This window comes from Equus przewalskii, chromosome X (assembly GCF_037783145.1).
Source record: "Equus przewalskii isolate Varuska chromosome X, EquPr2, whole genome shotgun sequence".
In the NCBI taxonomy this organism is placed as follows: Eukaryota; Metazoa; Chordata; class Mammalia; order Perissodactyla; family Equidae; genus Equus; species Equus przewalskii.
Genome location: NC_091863.1, coordinates 92437289 through 92452249, shown reverse-complemented (window position 1 = coordinate 92452249; position 14961 = coordinate 92437289). Strand labels below are relative to the sequence as shown.

The 14961-nt window shown below is 33.1% G+C and overlaps 1 protein-coding gene across 1 annotated transcript in view; it reads right to left on the bottom strand.

The window, feature by feature from the left end:
* HTR2C (5-hydroxytryptamine receptor 2C) overlaps positions 1–14961 on the bottom strand; it is a 307860-nt gene that overhangs the window by 67715 nt on the left and 225184 nt on the right. Inside the window, exon 5 of the mRNA XM_070603676.1 lies at positions 3232–3432. Coding sequence (XP_070459777.1) covers positions 3232–3432 — 201 coding nt within the window. The remainder of the gene's footprint in view (positions 1–3231; positions 3433–14961) is intronic.

The following is a 14961-nucleotide window of genomic DNA, read 5'->3' as shown; positions in this document are numbered from 1 at the left end:
GTTGGATTGCTTTTTCAAATCCTGACAGTCTTAGAATATTCAGTCCCATTTTCAATTAATATAATTATCAATGTATTTGGTTTTAATTATGCCGTCTTAGTATGTGTTTTATAATTTCCCACCTGATCTGTGTTCCTTTTTCTATCTTTTATTGCCTTCTTTTGGACTTATCTTATTATTCTATAATATTCCTCTGTAAATTTGGAAGTTAAACATTCATTTTCTATTAGTGATTACTCTTGAATGTACAGCAAGTTATACTGTATTCATCAAAGCTTAATATTAAATATCATTTTTATCTTTCTCCTGGGCAATGAGGAAAGTTTACTTTCAATCCTCTTTACCTATATGCTATTGTTTTGCACATTTTAGTTCCATAAATATTCTGAGCTCCAGAAGACATTATTATTGTTTTAAACATTCCATGTTTGTTTATATTTAACCACACATTTACCATTTTCATTGCTCTGAATTGCTTCCTGCATCTCCAACTTTCCATCTGTGGTCATTTTCATTTGTTTTAAGAACACTCTTCAGTATTTCTTTAAGTAGGAGTCTGCTTTTGTCGTGTTCTCTTAGTTTTTGCTTGTCTGCTAATTTCTGTATTGCACTTAGATTCTTGAGGTATAATTTTGCTGAGTATATGATTCTAATTTAGCATTCACTTTTTATCAGCACATTGACACTACCATTTCAACATCTTCTAGTTTTCATTGTTGCTGTTGAGAAGGCATTCATCCATCTTATCGTTTCTCTATTGAAGTTGATCTCTTTATTTTTTTTTCTTTAAAGCTGATACATTTTTTTCTGCAATGTCACTATGATGGTTCTAAATATTGATTCCCTTTTATTCATTCTGCTTGAGACCTGGTGAGTTCTTTAAATGTGGGAATCAGTGTCTTTCATCAATTTTTATAGTTCTGTCCATTTTTGATTTAGTAATGTTGAAGCCATAATATTATATACAAGCAAGTTCATTATGCTATATATTCCAGTTGAATTAAATCTTTATTATCAAGTAATCTTTTCTTTAAAATAATTTTTTTGCTGAAAAGTCTATTCTGACAGATTATTAATACAGCAACACAATCGTTCTGTTCAAATACTACTTTTCTGCCATTCTTTTCTCCTCTGTGGAACTCTTCTCATGTTATACTGTATGTCTATTATCCTCTTATTCTGTCTTCTCTCTTTTCCATCCTTCCAATTTTTCTTGCTTCATTCATCAGTTTCTTCTAACTGACCTCGAGTAATGCTCTGTTTAGCCATGTCTTATCTGTCTTGGAGTTCTGAAGTTTTCATGTTGTGTATAAGCTCCAGATTTTCTAGTTGTTTCTCAAGTGTTAAATGTCACTTTTTATAGTTTGCAATTTTTCGATGAAATATTTAAGTTCAGCTTGTACTTTCCACGTGCACATTACAAATAGTTATTTAAAGTCTGTGTCTGGTAATTCAACTGTCTTGAGTGTCTGTGGGTTCACGTGTATTATCCTTTATTGTGTTAGATCTGGTTCATGTTGTCTTGTCTCTTCATGTGTCTTTTTATCATTACATTCCAGTTACTAGAATTGAAAATTATTGAAAGAAGTAATTTGAGCCTAAGAAGATAATTTTTTTCTTATACCAAAAAATTTGGAAACATGAAGAATTTGAAATTTCCTTAACCTAATTTCTAGGCTCAAGATTTTTCTTGGTTACATAGGTGACTTGAAGCAGGCCTGAATTCCTGGTCAAGGGTGGTTTAATTCTGGTCTATCCTTATTTCTAGTGTACAGGCCTTTGGGATGCAAAAGTAAGTCAGTTGGTTGACCCTTGCCAGGCTTTGTATTCCAGCTTTGATCCTCCTTTGCTCTTGACACTGTAAAACGAGCTTCTTAATCTGTCAGTCACATCTTCACGTTAGCACATGCTTCATTGGCAAAAGTGACCTCAAAGTCATACTCATTTTTCCTGAATTCCTGTCTTTTTCTGGATCTCTCACTTATTATCTTCTCAATGCTTATAGAATTGTTTCCATATTTTTAGTTGTCTTAAGCACGAGTCATTGAAAATTACTGTCATTATTAGAAGCTGATGCCTCTAATAGTCTAATTTAATTTAGCAGTGTATTTCCTTTGTGAGCACCATAAGAACGGGTATCTTTTTAGATGAGCTCTTCTAGGTGGAAGGGGTAAAATCTGTGAGCATTTGCATATGTATGTCGAATTATGTATATAAATTCACCTTTTTTCTGGGAGAAGTTTCATTGCTTTTAATCCAAAGATGTGTATCTCTCTCTCTGTCTCTCTCTCTCTCTCTATCTAATCTATCTTCACCTATAATAGAACAATCTTAAAAACTTATTTTATCAATAAACCTAGCGTCAAAATCTTTAGATGATATCAGTGAAGAATGCATAGAGGTCTTGATCTTGTAAACTTTACCAAAATCTTTTACAGAAACATAACTTTGAAGAAAAATAATTTAATGAGACACTAAATGCAAGTTCCAACTGGAAGAGAAAAAAAAGGAAAAAAAGAATTGTAAAAGCCCTTATATTTTAATGGGTTAAGTTTTATGACTTGAATATTAGTGTTGTTATGGCATTTATGAATATCTCAAATATACAATAAGATGATCATTTCTTTCCCTTCAACCTCTTCCAAATCTTTAAAGAAACCAATAGATTTTTCTCCTTTTTATATAACCAGAATCCAAGAAGATATTTAAAAACAGAGGAGAGATAGTATATTTTAGATTGATTAAAAGTATAAATTTAGATACGTTTACTTCATGAAGATTTGTATTGAACTATTACTTTTTCAACTGAAGAATATATGGAATTAGAATAAAAACGTTAAGATTAATATTCTGGAATATATTTATGTTCCTTAAGATTTAAATGCTTTATTTTCAAAATTTGGACTTTGCCATATATCTTTGTCATCTTCAAATCGTCTTAAATTTCTCAAAGATCTTGTGTCTGTGTTGCAGAATTCATTGGCATATCAATGCATAAAATAATTTAGCAGCATAAATGGAAACTTAGCATTTACGTATTCATACACATTACATTTATTTCATTATTGTTAACCTAAATATCAGATAAATAGGTTAAGAATAATTATTAAATAGAAGAATCCCGATTAAACGCAAATGTTACCAGTCGACGTCTGTACGTTGTTCACAGTACATAATCCGAAAGTATTGAGCATAGCCGCTGCAATTCTAATGGCCAAGAAAGTTAATTACCTATAGAAATTGCCCAAACTATAGCAATCTTCATGATGGCCTTAGTCCGCGAATTGAAACGGCTATGCTCAATAGGATTACGTATTGCTACATACCGATCCAGCGAGATAGCGCAGAGGTGCATGATGGACGCTGTAGAAAATAAAACATCCAAAGAAATCCAGACGGGGCACAAATATCTAGGTAGTGGCCAGACATAATCTAAAAGAGAACAGAGAGAAAACAAGAACATATTATCCAAGTTATACTGACTATAGTTTTCAATTTTAGTCTACTTATTTTTCCTCTCATAATCTAAGCTTTTTAAAGACTGAAATTTGGGAAACATTATTTTCCACAGTAATGATGATGCTGACAATGATGATGATAATGCATTCAGTGTTCTGTACATTGTTTTTTATTGAGGTAAAATTTACATAGCATAAAATTAATAACTTTAAAGTGTACAATCCAGTGGCACTTAGTACATTCAAAGTATTATTCAACTATCACCTCTTTCTAGTTCTAAAACATTTCATCATCCCAAAGGAAACCACTACCCATTAGCAAGCAGTCACTACCCATTCTCCACTTCCCCAATACCTCACAATCTCTAATCAGCTTTTTGTCTCTATGGATTTAGCTAATCTGTATATTTCATATAAGTGAAGTCATACAATATGTGACCTTTCGTTTTTCACTTTTTCTTTCACTTAGCATACTGTTTTTGAGGTTCATCCATTTTGTAGCATGTTATCAGTACCTCATTCCTTTTTATGCCTGATGCTTTTATCACTTGAGATATTTTTGATGCTCTTGTAAATGGATTTGTTTTCTTAATTTCCTTTATGGATTGCTCACTGCTAGTGTATAAAACTAGAACTCATTTTCATGTGTTAATCTTCTATCCTGCAATTTCACTGAATTGATTTATTAGATTTATTTTTGTATGTGGGGGGGGTCTTTAGGATTTTCTATATATAAGTTCATGTCCATCTGTGAAGAGAAATAATGTTATTTTTTCTTTTCTAATTTTCCTCTGCCTTTTATTTTCTTTCTTACTTAATTGCTCTAGATAGACTTCCCAGTACAATGTTGAATGAAAGTAGTATGAGCAGACATCCTGTCTTTTTCTGATCTTAAAATGAAATCTTTCATTCTTTCACTATTGAGCAGGGTGTTAGCTGTGGGCTTTTCATGAATGCCCTTTATCATGTTGAGGAAGTTTCCTTCCATTCTTAGTTTGTTGAGTATTTTTGCCATGAAAGAGTGATGAATTTTCTCAAATGGTTTTTCTGCATCAATTGAAGTGGTCACATGGTTTTCTTACCTTTATTTTATTAATGTGATGCATTACATTGATTTTTGTATATTGAACTATACTTGCATTCCTGGAATAAATCCCACTTGGTCACAGTGTATAATATGATGCTGAATTTAGTTGGCTAGTACTTTGTTGAGGATTTTTGCATCTATATTCATGAATGATGTTGGTCTATACATGTCTTCTCTTGTTTTGTTTTTTTTTTTAAGGAAGATTAGCCCTGAGCTAACTATTGCCAGTCCTCCTCTTTTTGCTGAGGAAGCCTGGCCCTGAGCTAACATCGTGCCCATCTTCCTCTACTTTCTATGTGGGACGCCTACCATAGCATGGCATACCAAGCGGTGCCAAGTCCACACCTGGGATCCGAACTGGCGAACCCAGGGCTGCCGAGAACCAGAATGTGCGAACTTAACCGCTGCACCACCAGGCCGGCCCACATGTCTTTTCTTGTGATGTCATTATCTGGATTTGTTATCTGGATAATTCTGGTCTCATAAAATGAGTTACAAAGTGTTCCCTCATCTTCTATTTTGAAGAAGTTTGAAAAGAATTGATGTTAATTCTTCTTTAAAGGTTTCATAAAATTTGCCAGTGAAGCCATCTGGTCCTGGACTTTCCTTGTTGGAAGATTTTTTTGATTCCTGATTCAATATCTTTACTTGTTATAAGTCTCATAAGATTCTCTATTTCTTCTTGAGTTACTTTTGGTAGTTTGTGTGTTTAAGGATTTGTCCATTGCATCTAGATTATCTGATTTGTTGGAGTACAAGTGCTCACTGTATAATTTTATAATCCTTTTAACTTCTGTAATGTCAGTAATTATGCCCTCTCCCACTTTCATTTAAAATTTCAGTAATTTGTACCTTCTCTCTTTTTTTCTTAATCACTCTAGCTAAAGGTTTATCAGCTTTGTTGGCTTTTCAAAGAACCAATTTTTGGCCTTCTTAATTGTATTTGTTTCTTTCTATTGTCTATTTTATTTATCTCCATTTAAATCTATACCATATCCTTTCTTTTGCCATCTTGGGTTAAGTTTATTCTTCTTTTCTAGTTCCTTAAGATCTAAAGTTAGGTTATTGATTTTGGACCTTTCTTTTTAAATGTAGGCATTTACAGCTATAAATTTCCCTCTGAGCACTGCTTTAGCTCCGTCCCATAAGTTTTGTTAAGTTTTCATTTTACTCTTCTCAAAATATTTTCTAATCTTATCTGTAATTTCTTTTTTGATCCATTGGTTGTTTAATATTGAGTGAGGTGTTTAATTTCCACATATTTATGAGTTTTTCAGTCTACTGTTAATTTCATTCCATTGTGGAAAATATACTTTGAATGATAATATTTTAAATTTTTTATGCTTGTTTTGAGACCTAATATTTGGCCCATCCCAGAGAATGTTCCATGTGCACTTGAGAAAAGTGCTTTTTATGCTGTTGTTGGATGGGGTGTTCTATATGTCTGTTAGAGTTAGTTGCTTTATGGTATTGTTCAAGCCCTCTATTTTCTTTTTGATCTTCTGTCTAGTTGTTCTATCCATTATTTAAAATGGGGTATTGATGTCTCCAAGTAGTATTATAGATCTGGTTTATTCCTCCTTCATTTCTGTTAGTTTTGCTTTCTATATTTTTTGGTCTCTGTTGTTAGGTGCCTATATATTCATAATTTTTATATCTTCTTGATGGTTTGACCCTTTTACCCAATATATAATGCCCTTTTTTGTCTCTCATAACAATTTTTGTCTTAAGTTCTGTTTTGCCTGATACTAATTTAGCAACTTCACCTCGTTTTGGTTATTATTTGCATGGAATATCCTTTCTTTTCTTTTCCTTTCAAGCTATTTGTGACTTTGGATCTAAAATAAGTCTGTTACTGACAGCATATATATGAAGATTTTTATTTATTTATTTTTTCTTCTTAAGATTGGCACCTGGGCTAACAACTCTTGCCAATCTTTCTTTTTTTTTTTGCTTTATCTCCCCAAACCCCCCCCTGTACACAGTTGTATATCTTAGTTGCAGGTCCTTCTAGTTGTGGGATGTGGGACGCCGCCTCAACGTGGCCTGATGAGCGGTGCCATGTTCGTGCCCAGGATCCGAACCCTGGGCCACCACAGTAGAGTGCGCCAACTTAACCACTCGGCCATGGAGCCGGCCCCATGATTTTTATTTTTTAAATTCATTCTGACATCATGCATTTTTAACCATTCTCCCAATCTCTGCCCTTTAACTGGAGAGTTTAATTCATTCACTTTTAAAGTAATTGAAGTTAAGAAAGAACTTATTTACACCATTTACTATTTGTTTTCTATCTGATGCATGCCATTTTCCTGATAAATTCCTTTGTTATTGCCTTTGTTTGTGATTAACTGATTTCATAGGATACCATTTGATTTATTTCTTGTTTCTTTTTCTGTATATTATTTTAGTTTTTTCCTTAGGTTAACTTGGGAATTAAAATTATCACCTAACATTATAACAACTACGTTTTAAATAATGCAAACTTAGTTTCAATAGTATACAAAGTTTTTGCTCATTTATATCTCCTTCCTCTTTATTTATTATTGTCACAAATTACATCTTTATACATTGCATGCTCGTTAACATAGATTTATAAGGATTGTCTTATGTATTTGCCTTTTATGTAAGATAGTAAACCAAAAGAGGAATAACAAATCAATAGTAAACTTATATTGGATTTTATATTTACCCATGTAGCTACCTTTATTGTATATTTCTTCTTAAGCCTTTGAGTTACTGTCTAATCACCTTTCCTTTCATCCTGATGGACTCCCTTTAACATTTTTTGTAGAGCAAGTGTACTAGTAATGAATTTCCTCAGTTTTTGTTAACCAAGGGATTTAAAAAAAATTGAAATATATTTGATATATAACATTGTGGAAGTTTAAGGTGTACATCATATTAATTTGATACATTTATATATTGTAATATGATTGCCACTATAGCAATAATTAGCACCTCTATCATGTTACATAATTATCCTTTCTTTTTAGTAGTTGGAATAATTAAGTTCTGGTCTTTAGCAAGTTTGACAATTATAGTACAATATTGTTGTCTATATTCACTATACTGTGCAATAAATCTCAATTTCTTCCATTTTTATCAGGATGGTTTTGCAATATATAGAATTCTTGGTTGATAAGAATTTTTTGGTTTTTTGTTTTGGGTTAAGAACTTTAAATAAATATGTCATCCTACTGGCTACAGGCTTCCATGGTTTCTAAAGATAAATTCATTGTTAATCTTGTTAATGATCCCTAGCAATATTGACCATAATTTGTCTTGATTTGGCTCTCTTGGAGTAATTTATGCTTGGAGTTCATTGAGCTTATCAGATGTGTAGACTCATGTCTTTCCCCAAAGTTGATAATTTTTGGCCATTATTTCTTTATTCTTTCTGCCCTTTTCATTCCCTCTATCCTTCTGGCACTCTCATTATGTGTATATTAGTAAACTTGATTGTGTCTCATGTGTCTCTCAGGTGCTGTTCATTTTTCTTCATTCTTTTCTCTTTCTGGATAATCTCAATTGATCTATTTTCAAATTCCCTGATTCTTCCTTACATCTGCTCAATTCCGCTGTTGAATCAATCTAGTGAATTTTTCATTTTAGTTACTGTACTGAAATTTTATTTCAGTTGTTGTATCCAAATTTCTATTTGATTTATTTTTATAATTTCTATCCCTTTATTGATATTTTCTCTATATTGAGACAGAGTTCTCCTGGTTTCCTTTTGTTCTTTGTTCATGGTTTCCTTTGACTATGTCAGCATATTTGAGAGAGTTGATTTAAAGTGTTTGTCTTGTAAGTTTGATGCCTGGGCTTCCTCAGGATCATTTTCTATTAATTTATTTTTTCCTATGAATAGGCCATACTTTCCAGTTTCTTTGCATTCCTCATAATTTTGGTGACACTTGAACACTTTGAATATTATAATGTGGCATCTCTGGAAATCAGATTTCCCCCCTTCCTGTGGTTAGTTATTCCTACTTGTGAGTTAATTTTCTTTGCCTATTTAGTGATTTTTCTAAACTACTTTTACAAAGTCTGTTTTCTCTATCTTGTGTAGCCACTGAAATCAGTGTTATGTCAGCTTACTGGCCATCTAGTGTTGTGGTAGAGGTTTCTTAGACATTTATACACAAAGAAAGAAAAAAAATTCTTAGTCTTTGCAGATCAGCTCTGTTTGGGGACTCCTCTTCAACAATTAGTGAGGCTGTTTATAACTTTGTGTTAGCTTTCAATTTAGGCTTGCACAGAGGCTCAGAGGCTGAAGGTCAGCTCAAGCATAGGTGAAAGAATAATGTCTTCTCAGGCTTTTTATAAGCATGCATCCATCCCTGGGCATGTGTGTGCCCTTCTTCACTGTGGTATATATGGACGCCTTAAAAATAATGTCTTATTTCCCATTATATCTCCTTGCACAACCTCTTCCTTCTCAGGTCATTCAGCCTGTCTCTTGCTTGTCTGGTCTGTTGTTTCTTGTATCAGTCTGCTGCAGATAATCCTTATACTTTTAAATGTTTCTGGCAAACCCCACCCAGAACATCAGTCTAGATCTAGGAATGCTGAGTCAAGTAAAACAAAGGCATATCCTTGTGCCTATACTTCAGGGATCCACCAGAGAAGTATAAAAAGAGAAGCATAATTCTTTGAGAATAGGGTCTATATTATTCCCTCTAGCACTAAGAACCAGTACCAGGCAGGCAAGCTGTCATCCCCTAATCAGCTGCTGATCTGGAAATTAGGGTATGGTAGGCAGGCAACTTAAAATGATACAGTGTTCTCTTACTACAAAGCAGTTGCTTCTTTCTTCACCAAGCCTTCCCTTGTTTGTTTTAAATTTTTGCCCAGGTTTCAGAGTTCTATAAAAGTTGACAGTGACCATTTTTGCCAGGGCATCTGTTGCTCTTGTGGAAGGACAGAACACTGGTGTTCTCTGTCACATAAATTCTTTATTCCTTAATTTAACTTATCTTATTCATTTGCTTACTATGTGCTAAATATTTTGTTGGGTACTAGAAGTAAATATTAATACATGGCAAAAACTCTTGTTTCCACTTTTCCAGATACTGGTTAAATTCCTGATTCCATTTTGATGATGATTGTTGGTGTGGCATTACTTCTGACTATGCTGGTGTCAAGATTGACAGAATGCTTCAAATAAGTTGTTTTTAATATTGGTGTTCTTTTCTTTCTTTTTGGTGAAGAAGATTGGCTCTGATATAATATCTGTTGTGAATCTTCCTCTTTCTTCTTGAGAAAGATTGTCCCTGAGCTAACATCTGTGCCAATCTTCCTCTATTTTATATGTGGGACACTGCCACAGCATGGCTTTATGAGCAGTGTGTAGGTCAATGCCTAGGATCTGAACCTGCAAACCCCAGGCCACTGAAGGGGAGTGCGTGAACTTAATTAACAACTCTGCCACTGGGCTGGCTCCAAAAAATATTGGTGTTCTTAATGAAAGAGTTGAGATCCAAGTGGTGTTCCATAGTGCTAAAGTTTGCACACTGGAGAATCATTCCAGGTTTAAAGTTTCTGTAATGACATTGATAGCCAAGATCTAGCAACTGAATCCGGCAAAAAAAGTCAACTCTTTTTTATCAGCTCTTTATTGAATTGTTTTATAATGTTGTATTCTAGTCTGTTGGAGTTGTTACTGAAAACTATCTTAGATACTGGGCTCTGCTCCTGTGCAAACTTGGTAACATTTCTACTTTACAAAATAACCAATGCAGAATGCTATTTTCAAGGAGAAGTAAGAGAAAAAAAGTAGATATCTGGCTATGGAAATATTTGGGATGACCGATATCCTTCTTCGGATATTTTTGGTTTCTTCAGGAAAGGGCTGAAGGATGTCAAGATATAGACTGATCAACAGGTGCTTCATGATCTAAAAAACTTTCTCAATAATGAGGCAGCACTGATCAAACCACCTTACTTTTAAGGTTAACCTTATTTCTAATTAGCAAGAGATCTATACAACTGATTATTATTTGGTTTTGGGGTCCTATCCCTTAATACCCCTGTTTTAGTTGGCTGCATCCCCAGCCTTTACCAGGATTTAATGTGTCCTTAGGTCTCTATCCTAGAGGTGGTCAATTTTAGTTTTTTCATTTTTGTCATTGGTGCTGTTTCAATCTATATGAGTTATTGATGCATATTTGGATGATGTAATTTTCTTAGATAAATCATTAATTCATACTTATACCACTTGTTATTTATTGAGCTTCATGAATCCATAAATTTATGGTTTTCACCAAATTTGAGGAATTTTCAGCCTTTTTTTCTTCTCAAATAGTTTTTGGTCCCATTCTTTCTCTTTTCCCCTCTAAGTCTCCAATTAGATGTATGTCAGCATGTTTTATATTGTTTCACAGGTTCCTGAGAGTGTATTCTTTTCCTTCTAAATATATCTTTCTCTCTGATCTTGATTTCAGATAATTTCTATTGATTTATCTTCAAGTACATTGGCTATTTTCTCTATCTCCATTACAGTGTTTAGCCTATTCATGGAATTTTAAAAAATTTTACATATTGTTTTTAAGCTCTCAAATTTCCATCTGATTATTTTTGTTGTTTTCATTTATCTTCTGAGATTTCCTATTTTCAATCATTATGAGCATATTTTCTTTTATGTTATTGAACATAAATATAATAGTAGCGATAAAATCTGTGTGAATTTCAACATCAGGGTGTTCATAGGATAGGTCTCTGTTGAAAAGTTTGTGTGTGTGTGCACACATGCATATATATGTATGTGAATGGGTTACATTTTCCTGTTTTTTCTTAAAGTAAGAAAATTTAGATTACAACCTAAACATTGTGACTGTTACAATGTTGAAACGTTGGATTCTGTTACATTTCTCTAGAAAGTGTTAGTGTTTTTGTTTTTCATGGTTACTAGCTTGTTTGTACTCAAACTGCTATCTCTGTCTCTTGGGCTACACTTCAAAAGTTAGTTTGGCTCATTTATCCTTTCTTTGACTGCTTGAAGTATGCCCCAGACAAGCATGGTTCAGAGGTCAGCTAAATGTTTAGGAAGAATTTATAGTTATCCAGAGCAGAATTTGTGGTTCCCTCCATCTATCTCTACCTTTCCCCAGATGTTCCCTCACCTTCCAGGTTTGAGATTTCCTCAAACTCTGTCCTCACTTTCTTTGGCCTATAAAAATGAAGATTTTTTTTTTGAGTTTTAGCCACCTCACATGGCACAGACTTAGGCTATAAGTCATGAAAGTTGGAAACTCAACCAGTGTTGGCCCCTTCTTCCAAGTCTTGAGACCATCCAGAATCTCTCTGGTTTTGTTTTTTCTCCAGTACCTTCAAGTAGTTGTTTTCATATTTTATTTAGTATTGATAGTTATTATCTGCTGGAAGTTTGGTTCAATAGAAGCTTATTGGCCATGCCAGAAGTGGAACTACCAATCATTAGAATTCAAACCATGCACTAAAGAAATCAAAGAAATTCTTCTAAGCAAAAATGGTTATGAATGTCCATTTCTGTCCAACATTTTCTTGTAATCTCCTCAGATTGTATCTTCCATGGAAGTTGACTGTGTTGAGGGTTTGGGTATTCTTCTTGACTTGTTTCACTTTCAGAAATTACTTTCCCAATTGTGCTTCCAATGCACAAGTATCACCTGACTGCCATTATGTGGAGAATTTTGTTGCCATAACTACTAGAATATAAAATCCATTGTGTAGGTCATTATTGCCTTTTTAATTTTTCCACTATTTTATCCATAATGCTTAGATCAATGCATGGCAAAGGCACTCAATAAATACTGGTTAAATGCATAAAAGAATATCCCTACCCAACAGATCGTAACTTCACTCTAAACTCAACCTCACCATATGACAATGTATATTCTTATTTGGGTACATATCCATTCTGCAAAGTCAATACACTATCTGGTCAGTTCTCGGCTGTTACTTGTTTAATAATGGCAAAAATGGCAATAGCTATTCTGCAGGATCTGTCATGTACCAAACACAACATTAAGGACTTCATTTTATTTTTTCCACACACAAAAAGCAATTTCACAATGTAGTTTCCTTTATCCTACAGTGTAAGGAAAATGTGTCTCATAAAGTTTTGGACTCATTAAGTCCACAGTGTGAATAAAAGATCTTGGTCCAAACCTGATATTTTTTCCTGAGCACTACGTTACCTCCTATCACCATACATTATTTCTTACTAGATAATGAATATAGTTGCTTTTCCAATAGAGGACAAAGTTCCTTATACAGATTTTTCCAAGACGTCTACTTCCAAACATACAACACAGCAAAATCCAAAGTCAATGAACAAGCACCTAAAGTAAAAACTATCCCAAAGGATGCCATATCAGAAGGAACTGAATCAGTAACTTCTGGATTCACTTCACAATCAAGAATAATTGCAGAAAACTTTCTCTGAATTTCTGTAAGCTAGATTTTCTCACACTTGACTGATCACGATTATCAACAAAGATTCTTAATAAAAATATTCTTTCCTGGACCTCAGTGAAGACCTATTAATTCAAAATATTTAGCATTTCAGTGAATATTTAATGTTTTCTCATTTGCCTTTTTAAGGCAAATGGACATTTTAAGTTATCTCAATGAAATTAAAGTCTGTTTGCTTTAGATAAATTTATATGATCCAGGTACATTGCAGAGAAGAAAGATGTGAAAAGTTTGGTGGAAGTTGCATAGCAAAGAGGCTATGTAGCATAATTTCAGTGGGGGAGGTCAATTCATAGCTGAGTGAGATTAAACCTTATTTTCAGAGGCAAAAATTGTGTATAGTGTTTCATAAGACATTTTCATATATTCATTCATTCATTCATTTAATCGTTCAAAGTTTGCATGATCCTTAGTAACTAAAAATCACAGGCATTCCTCCCCAATATTGAAGATAATGACAAAGATTGAATAAAATACATTGTAAAATTTAAATGTAAAATTCATTGTAAAATTTCATTTGTGCAAATGAAATATGAAAGGGCTTTATTTTTATGAAATAAACATCTTTGCCTGGCACAAATTAGGCACTCAATAAATATTTGTTAAGCGCATACAAGAATATCCCCACCCTGCAGATCATAATCCCACCACACAGAAAAGAATAATTGTCCATTATTCTGGTAATATAATTCAGAGATATAAGGACAACTGTGAAGTAATCTCAAAGCTAGAATGGAACTCAGAAGTTATAACTGATGTCTTTAAGTTAATATATATGAAAAGATGAACAAGCTGAAAAAGATTTAAAAGTTCCCCCAATTCATTTCATAAAACAATCTAATGTCAATATCAAAACCTACAAAACACTGAAAAAATGAGATTAAAGACAAATAGCATTCATTGATATAGATTCAAAGACACAAAGAAAATATTAAGCAACAGAATCCAGCAAAGTATCAAAGGAACAATGCATCATGGGAACATAAAAATTGTTCCAGGAACGCAAGGGTACTTCAGTATCATAAAAATCTGTGGAAATAACCCCTTGTACTACATGTGTAAAAAAATGTTCTGATCGTTTAATAGATATTGAAGCATAATTTGATAAAATACAGAAGCCATTCCTAATTAAAACTTTAATTATATAGGGATAAAAGGAATCTCCTTAAATTTGAGAAAAAAACCAACAACAACTATTATAAAAAATAATTTGTAAGTACATTTCAATTACATTAAATTCAAAAATTCGACAGCACAGAAATTTACAGACAAAGACTTCAAAGCAGCTACCATCACCATGCTCAATGAAGGAAGGTTGGATGCTCTTGAAATAGACAGAAAGAGGACTTCTCAAATAACTAGAACTGATAAAAAGAACCAAATGAAGAGTTTAGAGCTGAAAAAAAATAGGGTATCTGAAAGAAAAAAAATCACTGGATGGGCTCAATACAATGCCAGATGAAGAATCATTAAAACTGAATGTAAATCAATAAAAATTATCCAAACTGAACAAGAGTGAGAAAAAAATTGAAAATAAATGAACCTAGCAGGGACCTATGGAACAATATGTATATATCTAACATTCATGCCATTGGAACCTGAAAAGGAGAGGAGAAAGAATGATACAGAAAAAAATATTTGAAGAAATAATGGTCTAAAACATTCAAATTTGATGAAAAATAAATTTACAGATTTAAGAAGTTCTGCAAAACCCAAATGATTGAACTCAAAGAAAATCATGCCTAGCCACATCATAATCTGGTGGAAACAAAAGATAAAGAAAAAAAATCTTGAAGCAGCTGAGAAAAAGGACTCTTTACATATAGGAGAGCAATGATTTGAACAACTTCAGAACTTTCATCAGAATTCATGGAGGCCAGAAGGCAGTCTAATCACCAACAGGAATTCTATATCCAGTGAAAATATCTTCAAAAAAATGAAGGTGAAATAAAGAGATTT